At 36.9% G+C, this 16,195-nt stretch overlaps 1 protein-coding gene across 1 annotated transcript in view; it reads left to right on the forward strand.

The window, feature by feature from the left end:
* Positions 1-16,195, forward strand: part of COL12A1 (collagen, type XII, alpha 1) — a 102,108-nt gene that overhangs the window by 40,019 nt on the left and 45,894 nt on the right. The window contains exons 2-17 of the mRNA XM_008944742.1: positions 1,615-1,764; positions 1,852-1,971; positions 2,512-2,676; positions 2,867-3,013; positions 3,683-3,822; positions 5,031-5,160; positions 6,251-6,396; positions 6,676-6,805; positions 7,611-7,750; positions 8,498-8,627; positions 10,379-10,518; positions 10,780-10,912; positions 11,012-11,038; positions 11,350-11,492; positions 13,863-13,992; positions 15,176-15,315. Coding sequence (XP_008942990.1) covers positions 1,615-1,764; positions 1,852-1,971; positions 2,512-2,676; positions 2,867-3,013; positions 3,683-3,822; positions 5,031-5,160; positions 6,251-6,396; positions 6,676-6,805; positions 7,611-7,750; positions 8,498-8,627; positions 10,379-10,518; positions 10,780-10,912; positions 11,012-11,038; positions 11,350-11,492; positions 13,863-13,992; positions 15,176-15,315 — 2,111 coding nt within the window. The remainder of the gene's footprint in view (positions 1-1,614; positions 1,765-1,851; positions 1,972-2,511; positions 2,677-2,866; positions 3,014-3,682; positions 3,823-5,030; positions 5,161-6,250; positions 6,397-6,675; positions 6,806-7,610; positions 7,751-8,497; positions 8,628-10,378; positions 10,519-10,779; positions 10,913-11,011; positions 11,039-11,349; positions 11,493-13,862; positions 13,993-15,175; positions 15,316-16,195) is intronic.

The raw sequence follows: 16,195 nt of genomic DNA on the forward strand, positions 1-16,195 counted from the left end.
GACAACATTTTTAGAAGCTTCTTAATGAATCGCTGTCTCATTCTGTCTAATAAAGGAGGGTAAAACTGAGAAAAAACTACATAACACACCATCAGTAACATCAGAGTAAAGCTATAATAAGTCAGGCAGAAAAATAATTGCACCAAGGGTGGTTAGTTATTTTTTATTACGGCAGCTGTCATTTCTGTCTTCAGTGTTATATGCTTTAAACTAATTAGTTTTATTAATGCATGGATTTGAGTCATGGTTAATGTGAAAAATGATTTTTATATCTTGGATTGTAAATGTAACAGTACATTATTTATTAAAAGGGGAAAAGAAATTGCCTTAGGTCTGGTGCCTTTGCTAGAATTTTCCATGTGGGGGAACTATGGTAGTCAGAAGAAAAATAAAAGTCAAAATAGTTTAACTTTTGTATTGTACATGGAGCTAACTTTAACTTCCATATTAAAGTTATGCATGCAATTTTTTGAACTAACATGGTTTTACTTAAATCCTACTCCAAAGTGATTTTATTGTCCTGACTAAAGACTAGATCTATATTTTCTATGCAGAAGAGGATCATGCTTTTAACCCCCAGGTACATGGAATAGTTATATTCATGAGTCTACAGTGTTGGATCAATTATGTGGAACATATATGAAATCACAATATCTTTCAACTGTGATGAGTGTGGCTGATTTTTCTCAATGGGATTTCTTCCATATAAAGACCAGAAGCTCTGATGGCAGGAAGCCAGAAAATTTGCAGCTGGTAACACAATCTACAGGAAAAAAGAGAGAGCAAGGATTTTTTTTTTTTTTTAAATAACTGTGGATAAAATTGTTGTCTTTCTGTTTTGTATAAATATTTTGTGATTTTCCTTGTGATGGAAACAATACAATGCATATTGATTGTGTAATTTGTAAACTGAAGATATCTGAAATAACTTACTACTTTTTCAGAACATTGCAGCTTTATATAAATGTTTCTTCCTGTCCCGTCTCTGTCTCTTGACATGTGTTTGTGTATTTTCTCTAAATTGTGCCCTTTCTTTCCTGTGTGTGCAAACTTCTATACAACCTGCATTACTATGTCTTTTTCCCCTGAAAATTCAGAAATCCTATTTATATGAAAGTGTTTGTAATATATGCTGTTAATTCCACTATTACACAGTTGAAAATTAAGCAGTAGGTTAGCTATCTGTGACACACTAAAATACTGTAAACTTGGACAATCTGATAATGTTCACTGCCATGTCAGTGGTTCATTTAGAAGTGCTTTACAAAACCTCTGAAATCAAGTTATCAACCACATTTAAAGACCAAAACAGATAATGGCATGGCAATAGAGAATAGCGCTGGCCTTGACATTTGCAAAGGCTTATTTATAAAAAGAAACATACATGAAGAAATTTATACAGCTTTTGCCATGGAATCAGTGACTAGTGTGAATAACGTTCATAAATAGATCATACTTGACCAAGTGCCAGTGAATAAAACTAGAGCTGTTTTGGAAGCTGACTTACGACATATGTCATATAAAAGGATGGGGAAAGAAAGCTATCATGCTAAGGCTGTTTTTCTAGTTGAAAGCTATCATGCTAAGGTTATATTTTTCTGGTTGACATGGCAGGTTTAGAATGCAGAACCAGAGCAGAAGCTGATATCGTGCTGCTGGTGGATGGCTCATGGAGTATCGGGCGGGCAAATTTTAAAACTATAAGGAACTTCATTGCCCGTATTGTTGAAGTTTTTGATATTGGTCCCAACAAAGTACAGATTGGTAAGTCCTCATATGCCGGAGGGAAAGTGAGGTGTAATTGCCACATAGCCACCTAATAACTGAGTAATGATGGCTTTTTTTTTCCAGGTCTTGCACAGTATAGTGGAGATCCCAGGACAGAATGGAATCTCAATGCTTACCGAACCAAACAGGCTTTGTTAGAAGCTGTAGCCAACTTACCATACAAGGGAGGCAATACTCTAACAGGTATGTCAAACTGCACACAGGATTTTCCTTAAGCTCCAGTACAAATAATTCCAGTAGCTGACCTCAGTATTATTGAGTGGGCTCAAATTTTTCCATGACGAAAGGGCCTTACAATATGTTTGGAAGAGAACGGGCATAGCACAGACATATAAACTCAGTGTAGGTCTGCAGAAATGTGATGAAGGAGATCTTGGGTGATGAACAGCTTGAATTGCTGTTGAGCATATGAGAAGAAAAGGCAATTCCATATCAGGGTTGGGAAGAAGACAAGGTAAAGAAAGACCGAGAAGGGAGACTGGAGGAAATCAGATAGGAGTATGATGCATAAAAGGTAAAGGAGAGACTTTGAGAGGGCTGAAATAGTATCAGTTGCTATTAAGTCTAGATGGTGGACTGAAACTAGTTTCTGAGTACTTCTAGAAGGAAGTAAATTGTGGAGTGATGTCAAGAGTGAAATCACTAGGATGAAATACTCGCATTTCACTTTACTACTATATGGAAATGTTTATAGTGATGTATCATATCTTTATATCATGCTAGGAATGGCCTTGGATTTCATCTTAAAAAACAACTTCAAACCAGATGCAGGCTTAAGGCCTAGAGCTCGCAAAATTGGTGTTCTTATCACTGATGGCAAATCACAAGATGACGTAGTCACCCCTTCAAGAAGACTCAGAGATGAGGGAGTAGAACTTTATGCCATTGGTAAGTATTATATGAAGAGGTGGCCTTTCCCAACTCCCTCCTGCCCATCTGCTAAATGCACAGAGAAGTGGCCACATACATAAGTACTTAAAATGATAGTCAAAGAAGATGTTTTGGCACTTAAATTCAAGGCATTATGTTTCATGGCCATAATTTCTAACAAGTTTTGGTTTTGTGTCTTCTTTGTAAGGTATTAAAAATGCAGATGAAAATGAATTGAAGCAGATTGCAACGGATCCAGATGACATTCATTCTTACAACGTTGCAGATTTCTCCATCCTGGCTAACATTGTTGATGATGTAACCACAAATCTGTGTAACAGCGTGAAAGGTCCAGGTACATCACATTTTCAGTCTAATTCATCCTTTTTCCATTTATGTGCTTGCTGTGCTAATTCGTTTTTATTACTTCTTGGGAACAGTGTGTAGCCCTGGGGTGTTTTTTCAGCTGCTGGTGTGAGGAAGTTGTGCAGACCACCTGGACCACCCAGCAGGGGTTCTTCCTTTCCTTTCAACAATGACTGTGTTATACCTAACACAGCATGACGTGGCTGGATGTGCCTTCTTTTCTCCCAGAGTCAGGACTTACATTGCTCAATGTGTCACCTTTTTGCTCATCGTGGCAGGTTCTTTGATGATACTCATTGAATAAGGGAGTTTTCAGCAACCCTGCTCCTTCAAGTATTTATGTCTGACAAAAGCAAAGCTGAGCATGGAAAAGCATTTATGTTAGCTGATAGTTCTTCAGTGGAACAGTAGTGTCGAAGGTGGAGTAGGAATGACAAAGACCTTGTTTGGTCTCGAGGGTGCAATCGTGAGCTGTCTCTTCACACAGTTGTGTTAAGAGTTCCTAAGGAAACAGAAACATAAGCAAGTACCTGAAGTGTTGTTTGGTTTTGTTTGTTTGTTTGTTTGTTTTTTCCTAAGCAATTTTTTTTTGTCTCATATGTTTATTCCTGATGATATAAGGAAATTTATTAATTTTAAAATTTGCTTTCACTTGTAGGTGATTTACCACCTCCCTCTAACTTAGTTATTTCGGAAGTGACACCTCGTTCTTTCAGATTGAGATGGAGTCCACCTCCTGAAAGTGTTGATAGATACAGAGTTGAATATTACCCTGTCTCTGGAGGTAGCCCTCAACAGGTTAGTATTGTACGTTCATCTCTAACATTGTCCATAATAACCTTGGACTTCCACATCTCAGTAGTGTCATTCTGAAGTTTGTACTCCATATGCTATAACAGTAAATAAAAAGAAGGTTCCCAAGGTCAAGAATACCATACCTTGGTAAATGATAGACAAAATTACCAAAAGTAGCAGCATACAGATGGCTTTGATTGTTTCAAAATCATAAATCCAGGAGTAAAATGTGTTTCTTAAAAACAGTTGGCTAGTATTTCTACTAATTCAATTTTTTTTTTCATATTCCTTTGTCACATATTGCTTTAAATAAGTCTGTAGCAGAAATTTTTTGAGCGTACTTGTGGGTAGGTTCACTGTCCATTTTCTTGTTAATAGCAAAAAAGACAGTGGGTGATAACAGGTTGTGAAGTAGTGCTTAGATTCACATTGTATGATGGTACTTTGACCTGTTCCAGGTATATCCTCCAAGCTGTCTAATGCACAGGGTCAAACTTATCTTGTAGTTGTTCTCTAGACAGAGAGACAGTAACCAGCAACCCTTGATTCTAGGCAATCTAAATTGCTCATCACTCTCTTCAGGCAGACAGAATAGTATTTAGGAGAATGAAGTTAGGCACCTCTGTGTACTTAACTCCAAATGTCCATCTCTGAATGTGGCTTTTAAATCTTAACTAATGTGACTCATGGAGAATTTAATCTTAATAAATCATTACCTCAGGGTTTGGCCTTTGGTTAGGGTTGGAGAAGCCATTTCAGTGCACAGTGACTTGACTGCTTGCTGGCATTTCTGTTTTCCAAGTGTTGCTAATGCCATGTGCTGTAACCATCCTGTAATTATCCCGAGTATTTAAAACCTTTTTTTTTTTCCAAAGTGGCAACATATATCTCTGGCAGTTTCCTTGTGTTGCTGAGTAATATGAAAGTGTAAACCAAACATGAAAGCAAGATGCACAGTGAGTGTTGCTAGATGTATCCAGCTCTGTTGAAAACAACCATCTATCTGAAGTTTCCATACCGCTTGCTTTGCAAAAATAATGATATACTGTCACACAAAATACAGAGAAAATTAAGACCATACTTATTTTTAGTTCCATCTCACTGATTTCTAAAGAGTTTCACAAGGAGGTGTTTTTTTTTTCTTTTTCTTAGAAATAAGATTATGAATGGTTTTGTTGTACAGTGGTTAACATTGTTTCTCTTTTATGTAGTTTTATGTAAGTAGGATGGAAACAACAACAGTTCTGAAAGATCTGAAACCTGAAACAGAATATGTTGTTAATGTGTTTTCTGTGGTAGAAGATGAAAGCAGCGAACCTCTCATCGGCACGGAAACAACTTGTAAGTTAGAAATGGAACTTGAATAACATGTTAACAGCCAGTTTGGCATATGGGGAACTGTCCAGTAGAACTTTTATCTCTATGAGTTTCTTCTTCAAAAAAACCAAGAAGAAAAAAATGAAACAAAATTTCTTCAAAGAAACAAATTTTTTCACCTGAATGACCAAATTGTGTTACGTTCCACTGGTTGTTCAGGTCTTGGTTGAAAAACTTTAACAAAGTAAAACTACATTGTGGAAGAAAAAGTCTGTCCCAACTTCCTTCCAGGCTCATAAAGCACAGCTGTACAAGACTGGAGCAACAAACATGAATCACAAGACAGAATTTATAAATTCCTGGAATCTGATCATATGCAAATGTATGCTCCTTCATTGTTATGCTATATAATTAATTCCTGCAACTAGCAACCAAAATATTATAAAAATTAATTCTTATCTTGCAAGATTAACAAAAAGCCAGTTCAACACCATTACATCACTTCTACGAGACATAGCCATTATGTTTCTACTATTAACTGTCTACAATATTGATTTTGGGTACATTTATGCTGCATGTGACATGGGGTGACTTTCCTCCCTCTTTACGTATATAGAATGTTAGGTGTCCCTTTCACTTCTTTGACTGTTTTGTATTAGGCTTGTCATAAGCCCTTAAAGTACATAGATGATTTTTATGAAGTCTGTGGTAATTTTTAATGTTTATTTAATACTTTGAGAAACATAGAAAAAAAAATACAAAACAAATCCTTTTAGAAGTACATATTCTAAACCAGACGTGTTCTGTTTCATATTAGAGCATTCATGTGAGTTAATGTTGCTTTTTTAGAATATTCAAGTGTTTCAGTGAAGACTTGTAAGACAGGTTTAGACGTGTGTAACAAATCTGTAGCACATTGGAAATGTGATGACCATTACCTCATTCTTAAACTAAGCAACACTTAAAATACCTTTACTCGCAGATCACTTATTTACCACTCATAATGTACTCTAACACCCATATGCAGTATTCTTAGTGGTACTACCTGTGCTGTGAAATACGAAAGGTGAAGTAAGTGAAGGAAATAAATTAATATATATCTTTTATTTGGCAGTGCCAATCTCTTCAGTTAGAAACCTGAATGTTTATGACATTGAGTCAACTTCCATGAGAGTGAGATGGGAACCTCTCGATGGAGCTACTGGTTATGTGTTAACATATGAAGCTGTGAATGCCACAGTCCCAACCACAGAGAAGGAGGTAAAGAGAATATTTCTTCATTTCTTGTATTCTACCAAAAATAGATTAAGAAAAATGGATAGATTTTCTTGATATAACATACCAGTCAAAAGAGACTGGCACGTACTTTTCGAAGTGCAGTGAACTTACTGGGATGCTGTATACAGTTACATCAGTCAGGGAGCTGTAAATATACTGTGAATCTCACAAACAAAATTCCCTTGAAGTTAAATCATTGCTTGCTTTTCCACCATTGCTTTCTTCTGTTTTTAAACATGGTGTGTTATTTTTCATGTGCAGATGCGTGTTGGATCATCAGTGAATGAGGTTCAGCTGGTAGATCTCATCCCAAATACTGAGTACACTTTAACAGCTTACGTATTGTTTGGTGATATCACCAGTGACCCACTCACCACTCAGGAAGTGACATGTATGGACATCTTGAGTTTTGCTTTGTTGTTACCGCTTCAGCAACATTTAACTTTCATTTTATTTCATGAAACAGTTTTTATATATTTGGTTTTATTTAGACCATCTTTTCCATGTTCTATGCGTTTTCTAACACTCATGCATTTCCAAAAGCTCTTAAAGGCAATTTCATTGAAAAGGAACTAACTATTAAGTGGGGAACAGAAGGGTTTTTCCTTGAATGAAGGGAGTTGGCTTGACAGTCTTGAGGTTATTGTGTTTTTAAAAGGTCTCAGTTTTGCTTGTATTAACCTAGAAGTCTTATTCCCAGATTCAGGCAGATACAGATACAGAAAGTGCCAAGGAAATATGCTATGCAAAGAAAAAAAAATTATCTAAACATGGCTTTCTTTTTTAAACCTTTTGTTAAACATCTGTCCTTAAATATTTCTTACTGGTAGAGGCATGTTTCTGGACTAGAAGCACGTAACGTGGTTATTCTTAGGTTCTTAAAATGTTAAACCCTTAACTGTACATGAAAAGTGACTGTTGTCACCAAAAATTATCATCTTGAGCACTGGCACTTTTAAAAGCATTGTGCTTATAATTTGCAAAGATGAAGCTATTATGAATAGCTTATAGCTATTTTGCTTATTGTTGGGATGATAAGCTCTTAAGCAGTCTCATCTAATAGCCAGGGCAATGAACTTCCCCGAAAGTTATTGTCTCCATTTCGATGAAACGAATGAAGAAAATTTAATTCAGTGAGAGATTTCTACCTCTGCTGTGACTAGCATTTTCACTTACTACTGCCATTATTTTTACAGTACCTTTGCCTGGACCCAGAGGCTTAACAATTCAGGATGTTACTCACAGCAGCATGAAAGTTCTTTGGGATCCTGCTCCAGGGAAAGTTCGAAAATACATCTTAAGATACAAAATAGCTGATGAAGCTGATGTAAAAGAGGTAAATTACAGGAACATTTTTGAAAGTATTAGAAGACAATTTTATTTTGAGGAGCTATGTTACTAGTGTACTATTAAAAGTAGCATTATAAGCCAGCACTTAAAGAACATCAGTTCATGGTTATTGCAGTCAGGAAATGGTACTGATTTCTTGGAAACTGAATAAGCATGAGATAGATTTTGTTGTGTGTTCCCCTCTTCCTCCCCCTTCAGAGAGGAAAACATCCTCAAACTGACTGGAGAATTTTCCTGTGCTTTGATAAATAGCCATTTCTACTCTCTGCCTAAGTGTTATCTTGCCATGCTCTAAGAACAGCGTATGATTAGGACAGTTGTGGAATACAGATACGTTAGCCTCTTTGCCCACTGTCAGAACATGTGTGAACATTGTTAGAGATGTCTGCATTATGTGTAAGCTTGTCTTAATTACACTGCTAAGCATGAATCATCTCTTAGAAGGTTAAATGTATTTTTGTAAGGAAATGAGAATTTCCTGGAGATGTAGTCTACATCCTTGTTTCCAAAATAATAAAGCGGTGAAAGATCCACAAGTGGTATTAGTATCTGAGACAATATGGTACGCTACAGAGTTAGTAGGTAACATTCAATACTTAGGTGTAAATTTAAGAGTAAATGGTAAAATTTAGCATGGAATATCTGTTTTTCAGTACAGGAATTTCTGCCATTTAATCAAATGCAGAGTCAGAAACAGAAAAATTCACACTTCAGTCACTATTTTTATTTTTAGGTGGAAATTGACAGACTCAAAACCAGCGCTACTCTCTCTGACCTTTCCTCCCAAACACTGTATAATGTAAAAGTTGTTGCTGTATATGATGAAGGGGAATCCCTACCAGGAAATGCAGAAGCTGTCACTCGTAAGTATTCCTAATAGCCCTATTTGTTTTTTGGTTTGATTTGGTTTGGTTAGGTTTTTTTTTTTCCCTTATGTTCTATTTAAGATGTGTTTGTTGCTGTATATTACTGAATTTAGGTGGAACTCTAATTTATCTGAGAAATATTTCCCTTGTGTTTGTAGTACTATTTGCAATATAATAATCCCTGGGAATTTTAGATGAGTTCAATGTCTTACTGCAGTAAACACTGAAATTGCATCAGACCAGCAACAGAAAAAAAATTATTTTATTTTTAGGGGCTGAAGGAGGAGTGGAGGGGTAGAACTAGTAAGAAAATATGAGGGCAGAGTAAAGGTTTAACAATCTGTGTAGCGATCTGGGAAAGTGAGTGGGAAGCTGGGGGCATACGCTAGAGGATTAGAGAGGCATGACCTTGCTTCTGGTCCAAGGGAGGTTTGTACTGAGGAATGCTAAACCACTTGGTTCTTTTAGAGAATCATAAAGGCAGCATTTGAGTAGTTTCAGCAAACGGAGATGAGGAATTGGTGTTGCACAAACAGTAAGAGCTGATCTCCATACAAGAACAGTGACAGACTCAAAGCAGAAAGGTGGTTATCAGGGAAGGCCTTATTGTGATCCAGGCTTATTTGTACATGCTGTTTGTAGTGACAGGATGAGGGGTAATGGGTTTAAACTAGAAAAGGGGAGATTCAGGTTAGACATTAGGAAAAAGTTCTTCAGTATGAGGATGATAGAACACTGGAATAGGTTGCCCAGAGAGGTGGTGGAGGCCCCATCCCTGGAGACATTCAAGATCAGGCTGGATGAAGCTTTGAGTAGCTTGGTCTAGTTGGAGATATCCCTGTGTATGGCAGGGGGGTTGGACTGGATGACCTTTGGAGGTCCCTTCCAGCCCACACATTCTATGATTCTATGATTCTTACGACTTAAGAAGACAGCTAACCAAAAGAGCTAAAATAGAAATGAGCAATGTTACCTTATCATTGCCCTTCACTCTGATGTGAAAAAAAAAAAAAAGAGAGAGAAAAAGCATGAGTATGCTCTCTCTTATTTTTTTTTTTTTTTCTTCTGAATTTTTAATTTTGGAGCCTGGCGTACTTAAAAATGTTTGTGAGTTTTTTTTTGTTTTTTTTTTTTCTTTTTTTTTCCCTTTCTTCAGTGTTGACCTGTCTTTTATAGCCATGGTTTTGTGTGACTGTGTAAGGAAAAGAGAGCTCTGCCAAATAAATTATTTTTACTTTAATTCTCTGTTTTTACCTATTTATTAATTTCTTCCCGGTGGCTATAATATTTTACCTCCTTAACCTGCAGTTAACCTCTGTGAATTATTTCTACATAATTGTTGTAATTCAGTCATGACTTATTTGTCTCACATAAAGAATTTTAAGATCTTGGAGAAACTCAAGCAGGAGCTTGACCTCTCTGTGTGGGTGTTCATAATCACTTCTCCTAATTCCAAAGAGTAAGAGCTATGACTTCAGTCATTGTGAGCAGGCATATAACTTTTGACCTCTACTGAGGTCAGTAGAGTGATGTTTGTTTTATCAGGTGATGACCTGATGATGTGATCTTATGAAGGATGATTTGCTTAGTGTAGGTGGGCTTAGTTATACTACAGCATTTTATTGTAGTCACTTGAAATATGGTAAATCTTCTACATTGGCTTCTAAATTCTTTGAGTAATTCCTTGGTTTAACTCGATTTATTTTGTAGTTACATTTTGTGGAATACTTTTCCTTTTCTCATAATAGAGCCTGTACCTGCACCGGTCAATCTCAGAATCACAGATATAACCACCAATAGTTTTAGAGGAACTTGGGATCATGGAGCTCCGGATGTCTCTCTGTACAGAATAACCTGGGGGCCCTATGGAAGAGTGGAAAAACAGGAGGTAAGAATAGACAGTCACTGTAAGATTTTGTGGGCAGTCTCTTAGAGGGTATATTTTAAAAATCAGAAATAAATGGCCTATAACTTGCCAGCTCTTCTGATGTGCTCAATGGAAATTCGATGAGAAGATGCAGAATGTAATTACAGCCAGCTGTAGTGATGCTGCTGTCTGAAAAGTCACTCAGTTATATCCCACTCTGTTTGGTTTTATTTATTTTGTTTTTCTATTTTAACTTTTCTTTTTTTTCAATTTCTCCACAAGACTATCTTAAATGGGGATGAGAATAGTTTAATCTTTGAAAATTTGAATCCAGATACATTATATGATGTCTCAGTTACTGCCATCTATCCTGATGAATCAGAAAGTGATGACCTCATTGGCAGTGAACGAACATGTAAGTAAATAAAAGGTTTCCATATGTTGTTTTGCATAGTTAAATTGGAAGGCATAGACATACAATAAGGCTGAAACTTCTTCCTATTTTTTTTTCTAGTACCCTTGGTACCTACCACCACGCAAGGTAAGAATCTGAATCTCCAGGTATGGTATTTTTAAAGAAAACTCAGAGGTATCTTTTTTTAAACTGTGAGGAATGTTGACATTAAAAAGCGAAGAACGTTTAATAAATATTATTGTGCATTTGGAAGAATACTTGACACTAGATTACCGCATGTTTATTATTTTGCAAACATTACCATTAATGTTGTCTCATACTTAATACTTTCCGCTCTTGAGCAGATGTTCATGCAACCCTAAAAACATGAATGAAGTGTTTGTCCCTGCTTTTTGCTTGAATTACATATTTACTCTTTTCTTTATTATGTTGGTCAGCTCCAAAGAGTGGCCCACGAAACCTTCAGGTGTACAATGCAACTTCACACAGTCTGACTGTGAAGTGGGACCCGGCCAGTGGTCGAGTGCAGAGATACAGGATCATCTACCAGCCTATCAGTGGGGATGGCCCTGAGCAGTCGGTAACTAATTTTGAAGTGCTATGTTTATTCAGCCTTTAATGATAGTTCTGCAAAGCAGTCCATTAGAATCATTTCAAAGCACAATATTGTATATATTAATCACATTTTAGGTGATTAAGTATATATTCCCACCTTTTTCTTTCAGATCCAAGACAAAATGCTCTTTATGGAGCAAGAATAACTTAAGATACAGTTTGTTTTCTTGAAAATCATATGATCTATAGGTATAACTAGAATAAAGTTACAGTGTGTTGAGGAACAATTCTATCAGACACGAGACTACAAGTCACAGATATATATAGTTATCACAGCAATCAGTAATATGAACTACCATGACTACTCCCATAGTCCAGAGGTTTCTATTGTTTTCATGGTGTGGTTCATGAGCTATCAGAGGGACTTTGCCATGAAACATACTGCGGACAGTTGAGACTGTCTCTTACCGTGCTAGGGACAGAACGACCACCCAGAAGTGGCAGTTTCAAACCAAATCTATGCCAAATATATGCTAGGGAAGTATATAAGGTATTTTAGTGTCTTTTAATATGATTGAGAAGCTGTAATGATAGGGAGAGCCAGTACTGTATGATCAGCCTGCGTTGTCAGCAAAAGCTGCGTTGACTGCCAGTAGCCTACGCAACAGAGCCTGGGAAGGAGAGTTCAGTGAGCCTGTTTATCAGAAATGTGTGCTACTTGAAAAATGCCTTGTTCGGCAGTGGGAGGCTGTTGTGGTTACTGCCAGATGACTCAGAGGAACGGTCTCAGATGAAAACCACACTCATTTTGCTTGTTCGTGTAATTGGAGATCACACATGTTCTGAAGTGTATCTAGGAATGTTTGCTTCAGAATCAGATGGGTACTTAGGCTCCCATTTTTACTCTTTTCTGAGCAACATATGTTTGGGTTGAGGTAATTAAACTGTAATTGCCACTTTAGTGAGAAATCACTAGAATAAGAAAGCAGTCAGATTAGTTAATAGCTGTAATTCATTGCTGGTACTGGAGTGAAAAAAGAATTATGGACATTCTGTTGAAAATTGTGCAAGGCATAAACTTAATTATTCACAATTTGACAATGTCTAGCAGAGGCAGTCAGAGGTGACACCTCTTTTTGATGAGAGCACACGGAACATTCATGCTTTGTTCATGGCATTTTAATGTCTGTCTACAAATGGTTCTCGGTCATATGGCATCAATTCCTTCTCTGCTTTTTTTGTTACTGTGATATTTGATTAAACTGCAGTTGCTGGGTAGGCATTAGCAGTGTCCCCACTGAAATATTTAAAATAGAATTTCTAGAACTTTTCTGTTGCTCTGTCTGACATTTAATGGGCTCAGCACCAAGAAAGAGTGCGGTTGATCTGAAGACAACTCTGCAAAAACTGCACAGCAAACTCCAGAGACCATAGTGATCGTTTAGGATCATGTTTTGAAAGGCAAATAGGTACTAAAACATGCAGGCACCCATGATTGGATGCTAAAAGCATTTATGCTTTGAACTGAGCTTTTTACACTTGAGTGCAAATAAAAAAAATCCCTGTAAGTTAAAATAATCTACTTCTCTGAAATGTGAAGATATAGAAATGCTTGCTCATTATCAGTTCTTCATCTGAAGCTTCTATGTGTTATGACAAACATATTAGGCTTTAAAAATGCACAGATAGTCTTGAAAGTACAAAGGTTACTCTTGAGCAAGTGTAATATCATACAACTGAAAACCAAAAAGCTCATGGTTCACAAATGCTGAAGATCTTAGTAGTACTCTCAGTGCACTGTAAATCTTTTCCTTACTGGACGTTATGGTCACATGATTATATGTAAAAGAAAAATTGAAATGAAAGCTGTATAATGATTTTAGACTTAGCAAAGATGTTGTAGAAGCTGAAGTTATGCTGCAAAATTTTTGGAATCAAGGAGAGGCAATGTCGATACTGTATCAAATATACATTAGAGATCTACAGAGTGCTATAATTTATTCCATGTTTTCATTCCACCTGAGAGTGGAGCATAAAGAGCCCAGTTTGAAGTCTATAAAGATGAATAAAAGACTCATTGATCTCAACATGATATAGTCAGAGCTAATGTAGAAAAACAGCTCTGTGCTGGCGCAGAGCTGTCAGTTGATATATAATTGTGGTTATAAAGAAGTTTGGAGATCATAAAGAATACTGGCTTTGTGTCACTGGTCTCTCTAAAATTGCTAAGATGATTATGTACAAAATATTATTGTTCAATGGCTGCTGTCAGTGGCAGTCACAAGAGTGCTGCAGCATATAACGTTTTCCATACCACATCAAAAGCTTACATTCTTCACTGTGACAGTGAGCATAAAGGGGATTTTAATTTTTTTTTTCTTTTGTTTTACTGCAGACTATGGTTGGAGGACGGCAGAACAGTGTGGTGATACAGAAGCTGCAGCCTGACACCCCATATGCTATTACTGTGTCATCGATGTACGCAGATGGTGAAGGTGGACGGATGACAGGACGAGGCAGAACCAGTGAGTAACTTTTGGAGATCTCACTAGGTGCTCTGAATTCGCTGAGGAAAAATTCTTGTGGTGAAATTCATCACATCTGTATTTGTAATTTGACCTTTGACAGATTTCAGATATTTAAAGTAAGAAGGTGTGTCAGTGTACTGCTGTAGAGAAACCCTGGACCACTACCTTAGACCGGATGCCCAGCTTTTAAAGCTGAGGGACACCCTAATACTACAGGGGAACTTCTTCCTCATTTTAATCTGTTCAACTGTCTTATGTCACAATTTGATAAACACCTTAGTGGATCTGAAGGCATGTGACTCTCATATGTGTGCTGTTGACTATAAACCAACTACTTTCCTGTCAGCACCTTCAGTTCAGAGGCTGACCTTTTCGGTGTCCACCTTGAGACTCTCCACTTTATCTTGATAGCACTGGAAATGCTATCAATCAATGAATCACATGGAAATCAACGGAAAGCACTGACTGTTTTGTTACCAGAGGCACTTCAGACATAAATTGAAGATGGAATTAAGCTTTTTTCAGTGTTGACCTGTGATAGGACAAGGGGTAATGGGTGCAAATTGGAGCATAAGAGGTTCAAGGTGAATATCAGGAAAAATTTTTTTCCTGTGAGGGTGACGGAGCACTGGAACAGGCTGCCCAGAGAGGTTGTGGAGTCTCCTTCACTGGAGTCATTCAAACCCCGCCTGGACGCCTTCCTGTGTGATGTGCTCTAGGTGATCCTGCTCTGGCAGGGGGGTTGGACTAGATGATCTTTCGAGGTCCCTTCCAACCCCTATGATTCTATGATTCTATGATAAACCACCATTCATTATTTTAAGATAATTAATTCTGTAACTATAAATTTATCAGTTCATTTGTACGTAGTTTACTTTTGAGCCTGCAATGGAAAGTCAGACATAGCAATGCTTTTGGTGAAGATGAAGAAAACAACCCTAATGATCACATTGTATAAGTCTAAAATAGTGTCCAGAAAGAATTTTTATTATTATATTTAGCATTCCTTATGCTATTGGATGGAGCTGATGTGTTTTGATGAAGACAAATAACTTTTCACATGAACTATTAAATCTGTTGTTTTTTAAATTACCTAAAGATACATTACATAGGCATGATCTGACAGCACAGGTGAGAGAATGTGGTTCCACATTTCTGACAGCTCATTGATCTGTTTCAGAACCTCTCACTACTGTGAAGAACTTGCTAGTTTATGACCCAACCACCAGCACTCTGAACATTCGATGGGATCATGCAGAAGGAAATCCTCGCCAGTATAAAGTTTTTTATGGACCTACAGCTGGAGGTGCAGAAGAGATGGTAAATATTTTGTGTGGATCTCACCATCTCAGAAAAATTGCAGCTCATGATGCTAGTAAGAGAAACACTGCTGAGTGAAGTGAGCCTTATTTGCCTATATACTGGTTTGGTTCTTTTATTTTTTTTCCTTTTATTTATGACTACCCTGGAGAAAATGCAGAGCATTTCCATGAAAGCCAGCTACTCCCATATGTATTACAGATGTTTGATTTTATATAGCAGTTATTAGTTCTTCGCACAGGGATACAATAGCACATAATTATTTATTTATTTATTTATTTTATTTTTTATTCTTAGAGCAGTGCATGTGAACGTAAAGATAACTTCAGGGTTTAAGCAGACCTCATTTCTACTAATTTCTATTGCTCAGAAGTCATGTGACTGTAGGCAGTCAGCCAGGATGACATTTGTGAAAATAGAAAAATCCACATAGGTGTCTTATTCTTATGTCCTAAAATTACTTAATTGCTAAAGAGCTAAAACAATCTTGACAATTGGAACCCCTCTTGCAGATTGGGAAAATATTATTCTTCCCTACTTTTATTTCTTTTCCACAGCTGTGCAATTTGATGTGCCTGTGAAATGAGGAGTACATGAATTGCCACAGTTTAAATAGCATCTAGAAGAGCTGTTGCTGACAAATATTCTTAAATCATGTGAAGTTTTACTTTCTAACATGAGCTGCTCATTACCTCTTGTCATTAGCATGTTGTAGTGTTGTGTAATGGTTATTTTGTTGATTTAGGAAGTGACCTTTTAATACTTCTGAGCAGCTAAATAGTAGTCATTAAAGGTATCACTGCAGATTCTAATGCTGTTATTAGCAGAGGAGGATCTGGACCCCAAAGTGAAGATAGCTGTAGGGATTGTCTAGGAGACC

Source organism: Merops nubicus, unplaced genomic scaffold, assembly GCF_000691845.1.
Source record: "Merops nubicus isolate BGI_N331 unplaced genomic scaffold, ASM69184v1 scaffold177, whole genome shotgun sequence".
Taxonomy (NCBI): Eukaryota; Metazoa; Chordata; class Aves; order Coraciiformes; family Meropidae; genus Merops; species Merops nubicus.